The sequence below is a fragment of the Antechinus flavipes genome, chromosome 1, assembly GCF_016432865.1.
Source record: "Antechinus flavipes isolate AdamAnt ecotype Samford, QLD, Australia chromosome 1, AdamAnt_v2, whole genome shotgun sequence".
Classification (NCBI taxonomy): domain Eukaryota; kingdom Metazoa; phylum Chordata; class Mammalia; order Dasyuromorphia; family Dasyuridae; genus Antechinus; species Antechinus flavipes.
Window position 1 is genome coordinate 668,105,793 of NC_067398.1, and position 17,634 is coordinate 668,123,426.

At 39.8% G+C, this 17,634-nt stretch overlaps 1 protein-coding gene and 1 long non-coding RNA gene across 4 annotated transcripts in view; one reads left to right on the forward strand and one right to left on the reverse strand.

The window, feature by feature from the left end:
- The window catches only part of CPAMD8 (C3 and PZP like alpha-2-macroglobulin domain containing 8), a 166,017-nt gene that overhangs the window by 12,687 nt on the left and 135,696 nt on the right, over nt 1–17,634 (reverse strand). Inside the window, exons 36-37 of the mRNA XM_051972095.1 lie at nt 11,232–11,319; nt 6,314–6,388 (exon numbers count right to left, since the gene is read on the reverse strand). Of these exons, the coding sequence (XP_051828055.1) occupies nt 6,314–6,388; nt 11,232–11,319 (163 nt within the window). The remainder of the gene's footprint in view (nt 1–6,313; nt 6,389–11,231; nt 11,320–17,634) is intronic.
- Nucleotides 1–17,634, forward strand: part of LOC127545064 (uncharacterized) — a 51,330-nt gene that overhangs the window by 9,685 nt on the left and 24,011 nt on the right. The window lies entirely within an intron of this gene.

Below are 17,634 nucleotides of genomic sequence, written 5' to 3' on the forward strand. Positions count from 1 at the left end.
AGACTTTGTGTTTCCACAGAACTATGCAAGTAAGAGAAACAGCCTGTGAAGACATTGTAGTAGATATTATATCTTGAATTTATAGTTAAAACAGAATAAACTGACTAAGGGTCATGAAGACAGGAAAGTAGCTTAGTTGTATATGCATACTTAATTGCTTTATAACTATTAACTTTTCCTTCCCAGGAGGAGCTTAGGCTCGTTTTAATGATCATGGAATGTATGTGGTGGGAAGGGGAACACATCTAGGAATAAATAAGTAGGAGGCAGAGTAGGAAGTTGTACCTCCTAGAGTACTCAGCAAATGGGGAAATAGGGGAGGTACCTTGAGGTTGGGAATAGGATACAAGGCTTGATCTTACTCTGTCCTGGTGTGTGTCTACTCTGTAATAGGATCTGTTTCTGCAGATGTGTAATAAAACAGACTTTTAACTTCACCCCTTTTTGAGTCTAAGAGGTTTATTTCTTACAATTTGAAATATGTTTGGAAAATTAGGCTGAAGCCAAACTGTGAAAGTTCTTAAGTACAGTGCAAGGATCCTATATTTTAATCTAGAGGCAACAGGGGATAATATATTTTCTGAGTGAAGGAGTGACAGGGTCCCTCAGGCAAGGCTTGATTTCAACAACCATTGGAGGATGAATTGGAAATGAGGAGACTGGAAAGAGGCTGCTACTGATAAGTGTCAGAACTAACATATGGTCATAGAAGTGGAGAAAAGGGAAACTTATGTAAGTGAGGTTATGGTGACAGACCAGATAAGACTTGGCAAATTGCTTCAATATGAAAAATAAGGAAGAAAGAAAAATCAAGTATTAGTAAAGAAGTTTAAAACCCAAGGTAATCAGGAGGATGCTGAAATTAAAGAAACAGGAATGTTACAGAAGTGAGGAAAATTTAAAGGAGGCATGTGGAGTTTGATATGTTTATAGGACATTCAGGAAGAGAAAATGGGAACTGGAGACATGACCAAGGGAATAAGTATAGAGAGAAAAGAATGAGACGCAGTACATAGGTAGGTTAACATCTATGCTTAGGGGGCCAAAGATAGAATAAGAGAGGTGAGAAAGGTAAGTTTAATGAATGAATGAATCAGCATTTATTTAGCACTGGAAAAGTGCAGAGCACTGTGCTAAGTCTTTGTTGATTCAAAAAAACAGAAGTGAAGACAATTCCTGTCCTTGAGGAACTTATATTTTAATTAATTGAAGAATGGTGGTCAGGAGAAATATTTTGGTTGGGGAGTTACAAGGAGTTATAAGGGAGATACAAGAATTGCTTTGGAGGTAGATACTCCCTCTCTCAGGCAGCAATAATAGTATTGCTTTGACTAGGGATCCAGAACTAGAGATATTGAGGTAAGAGAGGGGGCAGAGTTTGTGCATACATAGGCTATAAAAAAGATGGGGAAGAAAAAAAAAACTGAAACATGACTGGAACATTCTTTGTGATATAGTGAGCTACATGTGAAATAACAATATTCCCAATCAATCAATCATCACTTATCAAATGCCTACTATGTGCTGGGCACTATGTTAAGCCTAAGGAAATAAAGAGGCAAAATTTCCTGCCCTCAAAGAGCTTTACAATCTAATGGGGGAGAGAACATAAAAATACATACAAAGCAAACTAGATATAGGATAAGTAGGAAATAATGAAGAAAGTGGGCCCTGAAAGGGTTAAATTCTCCAGGCTTGGTTTCTGGTCTGGTAGCAAGGCAGCTGGAGAGAAGACAAAAGGGAAATAAAGTAGAGAATGAAAAGAGAATGGTATTGTACAATCCAAGCGAGGTTAGAATCCCCAGGAGGAGAGGATAAGGGCAGGCTCTCCACATTTAATGAAGCTCATCTTAGAGGAACCAAGTTGGTCACTGAGTTCATAAGAGAAGTCTTTCTGGGTGGGGAGTTGTGGTTATCTCTGTGCTAATACAGTACCTTGGAGGACTTTAGTGGAAGAATCTGTAAAATACTCAAATGGATCTGCAAATTCATGAACTTGGAAGTTCCAACCAGTGATGGCTACATTCGTGTTTGTCCAACCTGTAAAACTCCCATCCATGTACTTACTCCCCAGTGTGTTAGAGACCTTCCTCATTTTTTCCTATCTATTTCAAGAGTACTATAGTACATTTTAGCCATCCACCTATAATTGTTTTCTTTGCTTCATGAACAACGCATCTTTCTTCCTATTACACATTTCCTTGATGACATTTGTAATCCTATTCTTCAGAGTTCCTCATTGCGTGCTGACAGCCATGTGCCTTTCCACTGCCCTCTCTCTGTTACTTGTTTTCTAATTTTTTAAATCTCAATGACGTATAGAATCCCCAGAAGAATGTTGGTATTAAAATATGGGTCTTTGAATTCCTTATGATGGAGAGAGCCATCTGCATCCAGAGAAGACTATGGGGACTGAATGTGTATCACAACGTGATATTTTTACCCTTTGTTGTTGTTGTTGCTGTTTGTTTGCTTGTTTTTTTCCTCTCAATTTTTTTTCCTTTTTGATCTGATTTTTCTTCTGCAGCATGATAAATGTGGAAATATGTTTAGAAGAATTACACATGTTTAACCCATATTGGATTACTTGCTGTCTTAGGGGAGGTGGGGAGGTGGAAAGGAAGGAAAAAATACAGAACACGAGGTTTTGCAAAGGTGAATGTTGAAAACTATCTTAGCATGTATTTTGAAAAAATAAAAAGCTATCATTAAAAGACCTAGGCCTCTGTTTCTATGAGAAGATCGGGGTCTTTAAAGGAATCCTAGAGAAAATCCATTCTGCTTTCCTCTTTCTGTCCAACTCCAGATTGAACTCATCTATCTGTATTGTCTGTCTCACATACACATCCTGATGGACAAGCTCTGGAATTTCCACATACATATAATCTGTATAATAGACATTTTTCATCCACTTGTTCTTTCTTGTATAGATAGTCAAGCCAAACTTCTCTAGATGGATACATATATTTTTCAGAAGTCTTTGCAGTGTTCCAAGACTTGATGTCACCTAGCACAATGTCATCTACAAGGAACGATGTAAAAATTCTGAAAAAAAAGTCAACAGCTTGGAAAACTGCTTAAAAAGTAGAATTAGTCAAATGGAAGAGGAGATACAAAAATCCACTGTAAACAAATCCTTAAAGAATCAATTAGTCAAATAGAAAAGAAAGTACAAAAGCTAAGTGAGAAAAATCATAATTCACAGGAAAATCCTATTCAATTTTGAAGTTTGCATTGAATCTACTCCATAACAAATGGCAAATTCTTTGTAAACATACATTTCCTTTGTATGTTATACATCTTTCTTGATGTTTATTATCAGAATGCACTTTGTTGTAGTTGTTGTTCGGCTGCATCTGACTCTTTGACCTAAGGACCATACTGTGTAGGGGTTTTTGGGGGGCTAGACAGTGGAGAGCTTCGCCGGCAAATAGAAGTAAGTAACTTGCCAAGCTAGCGATTGGTGTCTGTGATTGGATTTGAACTTAAGTCCTACTGATTACAGGTCCAGTGTTCCATCTACTGAATCATCTAGCTGCCTCCCTGGAGAGTATTTAACCCAGTGATTTTTGTTGCTAAATGTTTTAAGGAATATTGGACAATTTTTCTACGTGGGAGACACTGTCAGAAGAGGGCCTTTTTAAGGTCTCACTTTGCTCTACCATATGAAATACTTTTGCATAATCAACAAATGATAAGTATAATGAGATGTTGCATTTTTTACTCCTTTAAAGCAACTGGAAAATGGTAAAGATGTGATTCACTGTTGAGTTTTGCTTGCTTGTTCCATGCTAGTATTTTAAGTGAGGATACCATCAACTTGGGTCTCTTGAGAACATACCTATTTATATAGAGGATGCTAGGACACAGGTAAGTAGTTGTCGATGTTCTGCTTTTCTGGATATTAATTAAAGGTCCAAGATTTTTTTTCCAAGCCCATGACATCTACTTTTTGGATACCTTAGATATCAACCCTTTAGGATTCTCATAATTACATCTTTTCCTATCTACATTTTGTGCAATCTAGATGCTTTTCCTGTCCTTGTTCACTTTAGTGCCATTATTAGTGTCCTATAAGTATACCAATATTGGGATGTTAGGGTTCCAGAAGGGTGGTTCCACTATTCTTATAACGAAAAGTCTGTTACAATAATTACAGATCTTTTCCTTTAAAAAAATGTTGTCCTTTCTCTTTTGTCCTTGAATGCTGAAGGAATGAACTTGCTTAATTGGATTTGTGAAACATGGATATAATTCTCTACTCCTTATCCCATAAGATTTTGGAGGGACCTAATGAGACACAGTATATAAAGTGAGTTTTAATTGTAAAATGTTACATAAATGTGAAACAACCATTGCTATTATTTTATTACAATCTAATCTTTGATTCCCATGTTTTCCCAGTATTTAACTATCTGTGAAAGTGTTATGTTGGATAGCATACTTTATAATGTAAAGTCTCAGGATGCAGAATGTGTCATTTTTAACTTTGTCAGCACTGGCACTGAAATCAAGAACCAGCATTACCAGACATGTAATAAATGGTAGATTCTCTGAACCGAATGCATACAACAGTTCAATTTTCCTGTATCAAACTGCTTCTACTATCTCACAATATCTTTGTAATACTGACAGAATAGAGAGGTTTTTTTATCTATCCCCACTTAACAGATGGAAAAAAAATCTGATGCAGCTGGTGACATAACAAACAGAGCACTGGCATAGAATCAGGAAGACCTGATTTCAAATCTAGTCTCAAGGCACTCACCAGCTGTGTGAGCCTGGGCAAGTCACTTTATCTCTGTATGTCACAGTTTCCTCATCTGTAAAATAGGGATAATAATAACACCTCCTTAAACTGGTTGTGGGGATAAATGAAATTTTATTTGTAAAGTACTATTACAGTGTCTGGCACATAGTAAACACCATGTAAATGTTAATTATTATGACTATTTTAGAATTTCAATGCCCTCATTTAGGAGAATCAAAACTGTGTGAACTCTAAAGCTTACTCTGTAAGCTTTCCTCTAGTCAGGAAATGTTCAAACAAGCCCATCCCATTCCTGTTATCAATCATAATTGCACACAAAAAAGGTCAGTTTTTCCTAGACTGTCTTATTAACATAGTTAAGACAGTCATGATGTGTCCATTTTGTTTCCCTTGAGAGGAAATGCTAAAGGTCAGTTTTCCCAGACTGAACTGAGACCTATTAAAGACCTAGGTTTAAAAAAGCCAAAGTCTCCCATTGCATCCAGAGCCATCTCCACTCAGCCTGGTCTATATCTGGTCACTGAAGCCAGAAGGCTCTGGAGGGGAAAATGAGGCAGGTCCTTGCCCAGCCCTCCTTCACTTAAACCAATTCACTTGCATGTCATGGCATCATCTCCCTGACATCATGGTTCTCTTCCAGAACAGAGGACAAACATCAGTCCATCCATCCTTTCCAGCCTCTAAGAATGCCTTGATTAGAATAATTTTAAATGACTCAGTCACACCTGGCTCTTCCTTTATCCCTCCCTGGCCTTTCCCCACTTTTCCCACACTTCTCCCATTGCTCCCTAGACCTACCCCTGTTCCTGTGATCCCCTGAGACTTTAAAGTTTCCTGAACTCAGAAGCAAGTTGCCCAATTATTATGATTCTGCTTTGCCTAGTCATATTTGGTTAAGCCTGTTTGTTATTTCATGGCAATTTTTTGTAACCTGTGATAAATACCTATGTCATGATTGTTTCATGATGTTGTGGATCATTATGTTCTCCTAAATCTATTTCATATTTCTACTTCATAAAATCACTTCAGAAACTAGGGATAATAATAATAATTCATATTTTTACAGCACTTTCCTCACAACATTCCCTGTGAGGCAGGTAGTGTCTGCATTATTATACCCTTGTCACAGATGAGAAAACTGAGGTCCTGATGTTAAATGATTCACCCACATTCCATGGGTTTTCAACTGCAAAGCCTGGACTCAAAGCCAGGATTAGTGGAAAGAAAATTGGAATTGGAGCCAGTAAGCATGTTTCTTACATGGAGTTTTGACAGACATTTATCCATCACAAATGTGGATAGAGCCTCATTTCTTAAATTTCTTTAAATTCAAATTTATTTTCAGTTCCTAATTCCCTCCCTCACCCTTTCCCCACCCCAGCTTCCAATGAGAAGGCAAGAAAAACAAAAGCTCTTCCCCACATGTATCATGGAACCTCGGTTCCATCACTTACTTGTACTTCCCTATGTCACGGGGTTGTTGTGGGCAAAGGGAAAGAGGCACTCTGTGTGGAGATAGGCCAAGGAATTGTGATTGATTACCTCATCAAAATAGAAAAGGACTTTCCTTCCTTCAACTTCGTATCTTTTGAGTCCAATCTGCTTGTTCATCAGTAACTGAAAAAACACAAAATGTTAAGGTTCATTTGCATTCTCTGAACACTCTTCTGGGAGCGAGCTGAGGGATAAGGATGCTGAGAGGGAAGGAGTGCAGCTGGGGAAGAATGTTCCTGAACCACAAATGTAATTTGATCCCTACATGTGTGATTCATTCACAAACTCCTGGAATCACAAACCCTCTGGACGGGTACCTTCCCCCCCCCCCCCACCAGGAGCCACTGAATATGGCTGACCAGAACTGTAAGGGACCCTGGAAGTGGCTCCTTCAGCTGAAATCAGAAACACTTTTGGACGATTTTGATTGTTAGAAGTTTTTCCTTCTATTCAAAATAGACTTCATACATTATTCTTATCAGGTCTACAGGATTGAGCAGTCCGACTATTCTTTCCTATGAAACCCTTCAAATATTTAGAGACTTAGCATTTCTGTGTTCCATACAGAATATAAATTTTGTTTGCTAAAATTCTGCAAGATATCTTGAGGTTTATGGGCTAGATTTCTTTTTTTTTAAGGACCCTGTTTTAAACGCACATCACTCAAGTTCTCATTGATTGGCCAACAATAGGTATTGGTTTAAGCCTCATCAGGTCATTGTTAGGGCTCTGACCACTGAGTTTGTCTTCATAGCTTCCTGCTCGCTTGCTTCTCTAATTTGGTACACATGGCTATGGGGAGGAACAAGTCTCAGGGGAACCACACGTCCTCCACAAACCACAGGGAAAACTCAGGTGAAGAAAGTCTAGAACAAACCCAGTGAATTGTATGGACCATTCTTTACAAATTTCTCCCCTGCAAGCATTCCCTCATTTTTTTAAATACAGAAATACACATTGTTAATCATCAAACACTATCACCACAATGATGCTCTTTCCATATGAAGCCTTGCTATAACTAAATAAAACACACTGGAAGCCAGAAGTATGGCTCAAGCATTGGAAGGGACCATCTAGTTCCAACTTCCTCTGAGGACCAGGCAGGTTCAATGTTGTACAAGGTCGTGTGAGTCATAAGCATCAGAAGCTGGATTTGATAAGATAGCCCCTGTCCTCCTAATACTTCTAGCCCAATAAGGGTTATTATCGACACAAAGCCAGATAATAAAGTATACAAATTATCATGGGAGCATTGGAGAGCTCTAAAGCAAAGTGATTTGTGAAGCCTAAAGATGAGTGTTATTAATTGGAAGCATCAAGAAAGGCTCCATGGAGGACACTGGGTCATGGGTTCCTGATTTCAGTAGGCTGAGAGACATCAGCATTCCCAAGTCCTGCTGTGGACACATGAGTGTAATCTACTGTCCCAGTATTCTGACAGATGTAGATTGCTGGGAGTCTCAGCAGAATATTCAGGTCAGGGTAGGCCTTAAGGAGGAGCTGGGCGGCAGTTAGGATGGAAAGGATTTTGGAAAGAAGCGGGAGGAAAGTGTACTTTAGTTGTGACCCAAATAAGAAGAGCCATTCAGAAAGTTTCCCAAAATACAAACTCCCCCTTCAGGGTGTGGGCTCCTATGTCCCCCACAAAGCATTCACAGAAGTGCCCTACAACTATTCATTACTGTTTCCAACAAGGTGACCACAGCCTCCTATGCCTAATGCCAGCAAACATCCCGTCCCTAGCTGACCCAGGGTGCCCATAAAGGAGGAGGGAGGAGTCTCAGACAGTCCCTGTAACTCCGAGGAATGGAGCCATTTCATTATAAATGTCAGGGCAGCAAACCAGACCCACACAGACTCTACAGGGAACCAGGTACTTCCATGGTACAGAATGAAAGTGGCCGCAAGGCAGCCAAGTCTGCCTTTCCCACATGATCTTATGAATTTCTTGGTTGAGGCACAGCTATAAAAACTGCTGCCACATGTCCTTCTTTCACCATCATTAATGAGCAAGCAGGAGTTCTACCTCCCCCAGGAACCAGGTGGGATGGGGGTTAACTGTCTTTGTGATTGGGGGACCCCGTAGGGAGAGACTGTTTCTCAGTATACACATCCTTCTCTGATGAGCTGGAGGGCTGAAACCCCTGGAAAGGACTTTGGCCAACTCAAGCCACGCTGTCTTGGGAACACTCGATGTTGTCAGTACCTGGTTGTGTCGGGAGGATTTGCGGAGAACCAGAGGGCAGCAAACTCATCATGAAAACACTAAAGCTCTCCAGATGGTGGAAAAGCCCCCTGCCTACAAATCATTCTATCAGATGATGGAGACACAGCAGATGCAGAGACAGTGAGAGAGACAAAGAAAAAGAAAGAGAGGGTGGAAAAAGGTGGAAGAGAGGAAGAAGAGAGGGAGAAGAAAAGAAGGAAGAGAGAAAGAAGAGGGACAGGGAGTGAGGAAGAGAGGGAGGGAATAGCAAGAGAGAAGGATGGGGAAAGGGAGGGGAAGAAGAGAGAAAGTGAAAGAAGAGAGGAGAGGAAAGAAAATGGGGGAGAAGCAGAAGCAGAGAACAAGTAAACCAATATGTGGCACTAATGGAAGATCCTGGCACAAAAGGAAGGACAATGGCCAATGGCCAAATCTAACAATAACCCAGGTTGAAAGCAGAGGGAGTTCCAGAGAAATGGCCCTTTACTAGGGGGCCTGGAGGGAGCTGCAGGCCCATCAGAGTGTGTGGGATTCATCACACAGGAAAAGCTCTTATTGATTTTAGACTTTGAGCAGCAAAATCCTTCCCTTTTGGTAAAAGGAAGTTCCACTCTTGGGAATACCTGGAGGGTGGGGTATCTATAACCTATGTTACCCTTGGGAGCTCTGCTTCTTAAATGGCAGAAGAAGACACATCATCTCCAAAGGATGGTGACCATTTTGCTGAGAAGCCTGAAAATCACATCAGGAGAACAGAAGATCTTTGAGAAGAAAAACTTTGGGGAGAAAAATGTCAGCTTTCTTCAAGTATTTGAAGGTGTGTTATATGGAAGAGGGATGAGCCGTGTACTTGCTCCAAAGGTTGGTGCTAGGAGTGGTGGAGACAAATCACTTGGTGACAAATTTTAACCTAACAGAAAAAAAGGCTGTTTCATGATGAACACTGAGCAGCAATGGGATGGGCTGCCTTGGCATAAGAGAGCGAGTTCTCCAGCCCTGGGGTCTTTGGCAGAAGCTCCAAGATTGGGAAGCTGGACCTTTGTAATTGGCATCTCTGCCCCTTTGCTCACATTGGCTCCTATGCCCTTCATGGCCTTCTTACTGTTCAGTTCTCCCATCATCCTTTAAAGGCCAGCTCAGAAACCACCTTCTTGAGGAAGCTGTCCCGAGCTTGGACCTTGTCAGCTCCTCCTCAGACCACACACAGCATGTCCTTTGCTCTCTTTACTTAGTTTAGGGGTTGACGTGGGCTTTGTTCATTTATTCATTTGTACCCACTGCCTACAGGCTCAAATCCAAATCATAGCATGGCACTCAAACCCTGAAAAATCTATTCAGTCTGCCTTGCTAGTTCTCTCCTCCACAAATCCTCCATTTCTTAGCCAGACTTACTGTATATCCTGAACAACCCATTAACGTTTCTTCCTGCCTTCACAAACTCCATTTCCCCCTTTGAAATGATCTCTCCTGCCTCATGTTCTCTCTCTGTATCTGAATTAGAGATATTCTCCAAGGCTCAGAGAATAAAGTGTGTGCTGAGCAATGGCTTTTCCTTGTGGGGTCCCTGAACCACAAAGATAGTAACCTAACCTCACCTAGTTCCTGGAAAAGGTAAAACTCATGCTTGCTCATTAATGATGGTGAAAGAAGAACACAGGACAACAGTTTTTATAGCTGTGCCTTGACCAGAAATTCATATGACTCTCACCTCAGTCCCATCTCCTCAGAGGCTTGTCTGTTCTCCTCATCTGGTACTTGTGATTTTAATCTTTTTGCTTATTTTGTATTCCCCCAACACATTGGGGAAATACAAAAAAAAATTGCATTTCTTAAAAAATATCCCTTTAGGATGCTTTTGAAACAAGTTGGTACTTCAGGTCCTTAGCCTGGAGTCAGGAAGAATCAAATTCAAATTCAACCTCAGATACTCATTAGCTGTGCAAAGTCCACCTCTGTCTACCTCAGTTTCCTCAACTATAAAATAGGGATAATAACAGCGCCTACCTACCAGGATTGTCGTGAGGATGAAATGAGAACATTTGTAAGGTTCTTTTCATAGTGCACAGAGTAGGCACTTAATGGTACTTGGGTCCTTCCTCCTTTTCATCACAGAGTAGGCACTTAATGGTGCTTGGGTCCTTCCTCCTTTTCATCCCTATGCCCTTCCCAGCATCACGTACAGAATAAATGTTCAATAAACACTTGGTGACTTAAATCCCAGTATCTATCTTTCTTTCATCTAGAGGAGGTGGTCACTGCAAGCAGAACTAGGGAATCCAGAACAGAGGCCTTGGGGATTTCTCAGGGTTACTTTGCTGGACGTCTATTTGCCAGGGCAGTGACTGGGATATTTACCCAGAAAAAAAAGGGAGGGGGTGGCAAAAATTCCAAGACACAGAGCCTCCATTCAAATGCATTCCAGATGTTGGAGATGGTACAGACCCCTAAGAAGCCAGAAACAGCTCCTGTGAGAGCACGCTGGCTCTTTAGTGTTTCCAAATGTAGATCATATAATTACTGTAATCCATGCACAGTAATGAACCCAGCCTGGGCTCTGTGATAGAAATGTGCTAATTGGATTTAAAATATCTGTCAATCCACTTGAAAATAAATAGCTCTTAGCAACTAAGGCTTTTTGTTTTGTTTTGTTTTAAATTCCTAATTGCCAATATCATGGAACCTTGCCATGGACCTTGACCTTTGTGCACCCTCCCAGAGGGCCCCAGGAAGTGTTTTAGCAGCATCAGCTCAACATCTTACCTGCTCCAGGCTTTCAAGGTCAGCTCGGAAACCTGAGAAGAGAGGGACCTCCAGAACAGCCATGTTTGAGGATCCAGAATGAAGCCACCTTTCAAAAAAGAAGAAGAAAAAGGAGGAGGAGGAGGAAGAGGAGGAGGAGGAGGAGGAGAAAGAGGAGAAGAAAGAGGAGAAGGAGAAGGAGGAGGAGGAGGAGGAGGAGGAGGAGAAGAATGTATTTAGAATCAAATGTCTTCACAGTGATTGGGCATATGCTGTCTCTTATTCTTTGCATCAAATGCTGGACAGATAACACCAATATAGCTTTTTTTGTAGTAGGGGAGGGAGAAAGTAAGAGGCGACCAGATTGCTCAGTGGATAGAACATTGAACCTGGAGGTAGGAAGACACTTAGTAGGTATGACTTTGGGAAAGTCATTTTACCATTCTTCCTTCTGGAGAAGGAAATGGCAAACTACTCTGGGATTTCTATCAAGAAAACCCCATGGATAGTAAGTTCCATTGGGTCACAAAGAATTAGACTGATTGAACAATGAAAATGTATAAAAATCTCAAGACTGCAATAAAACGTTAAAGGAAAAAAAAAAAAGCAAAGCCAGCCAGATTTTCAAGACTATGGAAAATTGGGCCATAACTCAGACAAGTGACCCAAAGATAATTGCTCCTGAGATTAGGATGTGCTGAAAGTGTTCATTTCCAGTTCTTTAAGTTCCTGAACTGAAATCCAAATCAGGTAGAGAATAGACAAAAAAGGAAAATTCTCTATCAGGGAATTATTAGAGAACATCTGAAGAGAGATATAAAAGGGAGGGATTAGGACTTGGAAATCACAGAATCTCTGTTTTTAGAGTTGGAAGTTACCCCAACAGCCATCTAAAATACAATACACCCAATAAGGGTCACCTGGCTTCTGCCTGAAGATCTCCAATGATGCCAAAATACTGAGGAAAGGGAAGGGATGAGAATAAGCATTTATATATTGGCTACTATGAAGCAGGTACTAGGCTAAATATATTTTAATAACAAATATCTCATTTGATCTGCCTTCTCAGGCAATTCTTTTTCATTTTTGGACAGTTCTAATTGCCAGGAAGTTACTCCTGGCATGAAACCTAATGCTGCTACTTTTCAGCTTCTATCTTTTACTCTTGTTCCTCCCCTCTGGAGGTCAAGAAGAATAAGTTTGATCTGTCTTCCACATGAACTTCCTTAATCCCCCCAATGCCATATTCTCTGATCTCTTCAATTAATCCTAATACATGGGCTCAAGACCTTTCCCCACCCTGGTGATCTTTCTCTAGACCAAGGGTCCTCAAACTTTTTAAATAAGGAACCAGTTCACTGTCCCTCAGACTGTTGGAGGGCCGGACTATAGTAAAAATAAAAACTTTGTTTTGTGGGCCTTTAAATAAAGAAACTTCAGAGCCCTGGGTGAGGGGGATAATCGTCAGCTACCACATCTAGCCCAGGCCATAGTTTGAGGATCCCTGCTCTAGACCTTCTCCTCTTTTCTAAATAGAGACACCCGCACCTGAATAAAGTGCTCTACCTGAGGTCTGATGATGGAGGAGTGCAGAAGCACCATCACCATTCCTTATTTCTCAAAGGTCTGATTCCCTCAGTGTAATCCAAGAACACATTAGTATTTCTGATTGTTTTATTACATTACTGACACATTGAACTTGCAACCCACTATAACCTCCAGATCTTTTTCATTCAAATAACTTGTTTTAACTATGAAACTGATGCCTTGTGAAGTCAGTTTTTTTTAGTCTAAGTATAATATTTTATATTTATCTAACTTAAATTTTAATTATAGATTCAGCTCAATGTTGTTGGTCAATGCATAAAAATCTATACATTCTGTCACCTGCATTATGATTTTGGCATTTGGTGAGGTAGCAATCCCTCCCAGCCTGCTGTCATTTGCTATTTTGGTAAGCATGTCTATTATATTGTTAAAATATTAAATAGAACAGGACAAGTATAGATCCCTGAAGTCATCCACTGAAGACTTCCCTTCAAGTTGGTATCAAATCATTAATGACTCCTCTAAAGATAAGCAATTCAACTAATTCCAAATCCATACTATTGTCTAGCCCACAAATCTCTATTTTCTCCATAAGAATGGCATGAGAAATGAGGAAAAGAGATTGTCTCTTATTAGAGCTTATTTTGGGTTTAGCTTGTTTCTAGAATGGCGTGGAGAGAAAACTCTGAATTAAGATGTAGAAGAGCTGAATGGAAGCCACAACTCTTCTACTGGTAAAGCTATGGGACTTTGGAAACATTCCTTCCCTGGGCCTCAGTTTCTCAATTTGAAGAATGAAGAGATTGGAGTATATTTAATCCAACAATACTTAATAGTTCCTATGGGCTAGGCACTGTGTTGGACACTGGAATTACAAAGATCAAAATAATCTCTGTTCTCATCAGGCCAGGAGTAATAACTACTACACCAAATGCCAGAATAATAATGCAGATGATAGAATGCATGAAGCTCTGTATGGGTTAGAGCTTTGAGCTGAATCTATTCTGGTAGGGACTAGTTCTAAGGTTTCTCTCAGTTCTGAAACTCTAGACACTTTATCTTAAAGATCCTCACAGCTTGAGCATTCTAAGTTCTAAGTTCCTTTCTGACCTTGACCTTGCTTTCTATAGAAGTCCTTCCAGTTTCTATGAAGATGATGCTGGATCTTTAAAGTGTTGACAAGCCCTTTCCTCCTGTTGTCTATAAATGAAGGTGTGAGGTAATTAGGTACACAAGGGAGAAATGGAAAGAATAAGCAGTTTCAGGATAGAATTCATGAGATCTGGAAACCGTCATTCCTGTCACTAACTCATGCTCAGTTCTTCCCTCGGCAATTGGCAGGAACTGAAGCTTACTCTCTTTAGGAGCTCTTGAAGTGACCGGCCCTTGAGAATGTCTCTGCCCACTGGCACCTTTCAGTCTGCAAGTCATGGCTCTATGTCTATCCACACGATCATAGTATCACTGCAGGAAGGAGAAGTGATTCCTTCATTTTTCAAAGGAGTTAAAAAGCTCAATGAGTCAGTGGGAAGCATAGCTTGTATTCCAAAGCCCTTATAGCTAGAGGAGTGATTCAGATTAACAAAATTCACCAAGTACTTTTGAAAAGTCCCAGGGAGCTGGGCTGGGGGTAGCTTTTTTTTTTTTCATAACTCTCCAATACTGAGGCTGAGGTCTCTGGGGTATTGCTGCCTTGCTTGAAAAGGCCTATAACCCAGGTGGTTGCCTTGCAGCAATGATGCCTTTCTGCGGTTATTTCCATAACTTCTGCCATGGGAATTGCCAGCGTGAAGACAGAGGTTTGAGACAGAGCCCGATTTAAGCAGATTGATGGCTTGTGAGAAGAAGGCGGGGAGAAAGGCAAAGGAAACTATATATTTTCTTTAATTGAGCATACTTTCCCTTTTATTTCAAACAGTATTTGTTTCTAATTAACCTCTTGAAAAGGTTTTTAGATCTAGAAAGGATCTCAGAACACAGAATATTTAATGGCAAGTCTGGGAAGGGCACTTAGAAAAGACAATGTCAAAGCTGGGAGAGCCCTTAAGAGTAAAATGTTAGAACTGGGAAAAATTTGGAAGACATAAAATTTTGGAACTGGAAATTTGGAACTTGGATGATAAAATACAGAATGTTAGAACTCAAGATATCTTTGAACACAGAATCTGAAAGTTAGAAGGGAGTTAAGAACAAAGAAAAAATTAGTTTATCAAGCTCATACCTGTAGAAGAGCAAAGGAGAGAGAGACTTTATCAGTACACACACACACACACACACACACACACACACACACACACACACACACGTGTCAGACTTAATCCTCAGCCAAATAAGGTACCTTAAGGCATCATCATTTAGCCGGGTACCAAGAGATTTAAGAACTCCAAAGTCTTCCTTATGTCTCACACGACCACCTCCAAACAGGTGAGTAGTCTTATTTGGATAGCTGGCTGGATGGTCTATTTCTTATCCCAACAGAAGGTCAGTTCTACAGTGGTGGAGAAGATCCTCCTGGGTCATTTAAAAACCTCTCAGACCAAATATAATTAAGACTCAGAGTCTATCCCAGATAGCACAACCTCTTCACTTTCAGAGAAGGAACAGGTGAGACATTATTAGTTTATTCAGATCAGGGACTTTATCCAAAAGCTTGAGAGAAGACTCCCGAGGGGATGGTCATTAGAATAATGATTTCATTATTCAGGACTTCAATTGAAGCCAAGAGAATCTTCTCCATGTTTCTGTATTTTACAACCTGTTCTCTGTATTCTCCATCAACCAAGAACTTTAAAATGTACATGCAATATTTACAAGGGCTAGAAGGCACAGGATTGGCGTCAAGGTAGATATTATGATTATTACATGATTGATCCTATGTTTCTTTTAGAGAAAGGTGATACTAAATTGCTCCTGTAGGAAAACTCATTAGGACTGAAAATACACTTGTTGCCAAAGCAACCCATCTCCACAGAACCTGCATTCATTTTCCAAATTGATGTTAAGGCAATATTCAAACATGAGTGAGGCTCTGTAGCATATACATGCCATCCCTGTTTTGGAAAAGGCGGAGGCTGATGAATCCTCTGACCTTGCAAATTCTGAGCATCAATGGACTAAGGCAATCAGGTTTCTGCATAGTCTGATACCGATATGATGAGCAGGGGGCACCAGACTGTCTAAGAAGAGGCAAATGGCCCCAGGTGCAATACAGCAGTTCAAAGATTCCAAGATGATCAGTTGTAGGGCTGGATCCATGAATCGTTATTATATTTCCAGCCTGGGCAAGGTGGAGAGAAGAGCTCAAAAAAGAAAATTTAAAAAATAATCAAATTAAGGTTAATTTATGAACCAAGTCCATGTTTACTGTAAAACTTCATGACTTTATGTTTTTATTGTTTTTGGATTTGGTAAAGATACTAGAATGGTTTGCCAGTTTCTTCTCCAGTTTATTTTACAGATGAGGAAACTGAGGCAGGGTGAAATGACTTGCCCAGAGTTACATAGTAAGTGTCTGAGGCCAGAATTGAGCTCAGGGTCTCCTGACTCCAGCGTTGGCACTATCCACTGCACCAGCTAGTTGTCCCTTATAAATGTTAAGAATACACATCGGTGGGGGAATATTAAACAACTAAAGGTAAATTGGTATAAGTTTGGCAGTTTTTGACATAAGAAATAGAGGGGAAAGAGGCTTCCTCAGCTACTACCCTGAAAAATGTCAATAAAGTTTTCTTGAATGGATTAATAAATGAGGGAATGATTGAGTTTGTTAGAATCTCTTTTTAGAGATTAGAGATTTGTTTTGCCAAATGAATGAATGACTTTCAAGTTAATGATGTGCCAGAAAGAATCCTGGATGCAGTCAAGATTTCTGGGTTATAGTCCTTACTTTTGTCCAAGTTACTTAACTTTTCTCACTCTCAGATTCTTTTTCTATAAAATAAAACCGTAGGACTGGAGAAACGCTTAATTTTCTTTAGTTCTAACATTCTGTGTTCAAGGGTCCTTTTGTGGACAGAATATCAGCAGTTAATAGAGTGATGTAACTCAAAAGAAGTCCATTAGTTCATGACTCCAGGCCCATACAACTAATATATGTGATTGCTGGACCACTGTCAGGGAACTTCAAAAGATTAAATAGAATAGGAGAAGAAGACTAAAAGATTTGGGGTTTGAAAAAAAATCCTAATTTTCAAATAGGAAAAGTGCAAAGTCTCCAAACTATAGAATGTTGGGCATGTCAATTTCTGGAAACATTCTAGGAAGCCTATTATTAAAGAAATGGCTTGTAAGCACTTAGAAATGGAAATAGTGATTATTAAGAGCATAATTTCATTAAGAACAGGTAGGGCTAACTTAAGTTTCTTTTTTTCTGATAGAATTACTAGATTTGGAATTTTCTGCTGAAATCTCAATATACTATCCCTATAGTGTTTCACCGTCATTCATCTCCCCCTCCCAACATTGACATTAGGTTAAAGTTAGGAAATGGTATGCCTGACACAGTAAATGACAACAAATTGATAATTGATTGAAGCTTTATCCAATTTAACTTATATTTTAACATATTTAACATGTATTGGACTACCTGCCATCTAGGGGAGGAAGGAGGGAAAATTTTGGAACACAAAGTTTTGCAAGGGTCAATGTTGAAAAATTACCCATGCATATGGTCTGTAAATAAAAAGCTTTAATACAGAATAAACAAATTTTTAAAAAATTAAAAAAAACAATTTATCAGAAAAGAAGAAGCTTTATCCAAGATGTGTGGCAGGGTAAAGGTTCTAGAGTGCTATGGGATATTAGTATAAAAGTTCCTGTGATATAGACTTCTGGGAGTGGGGGAGAGAGGTGTGACTTTTACACTACCCGCTTTTTG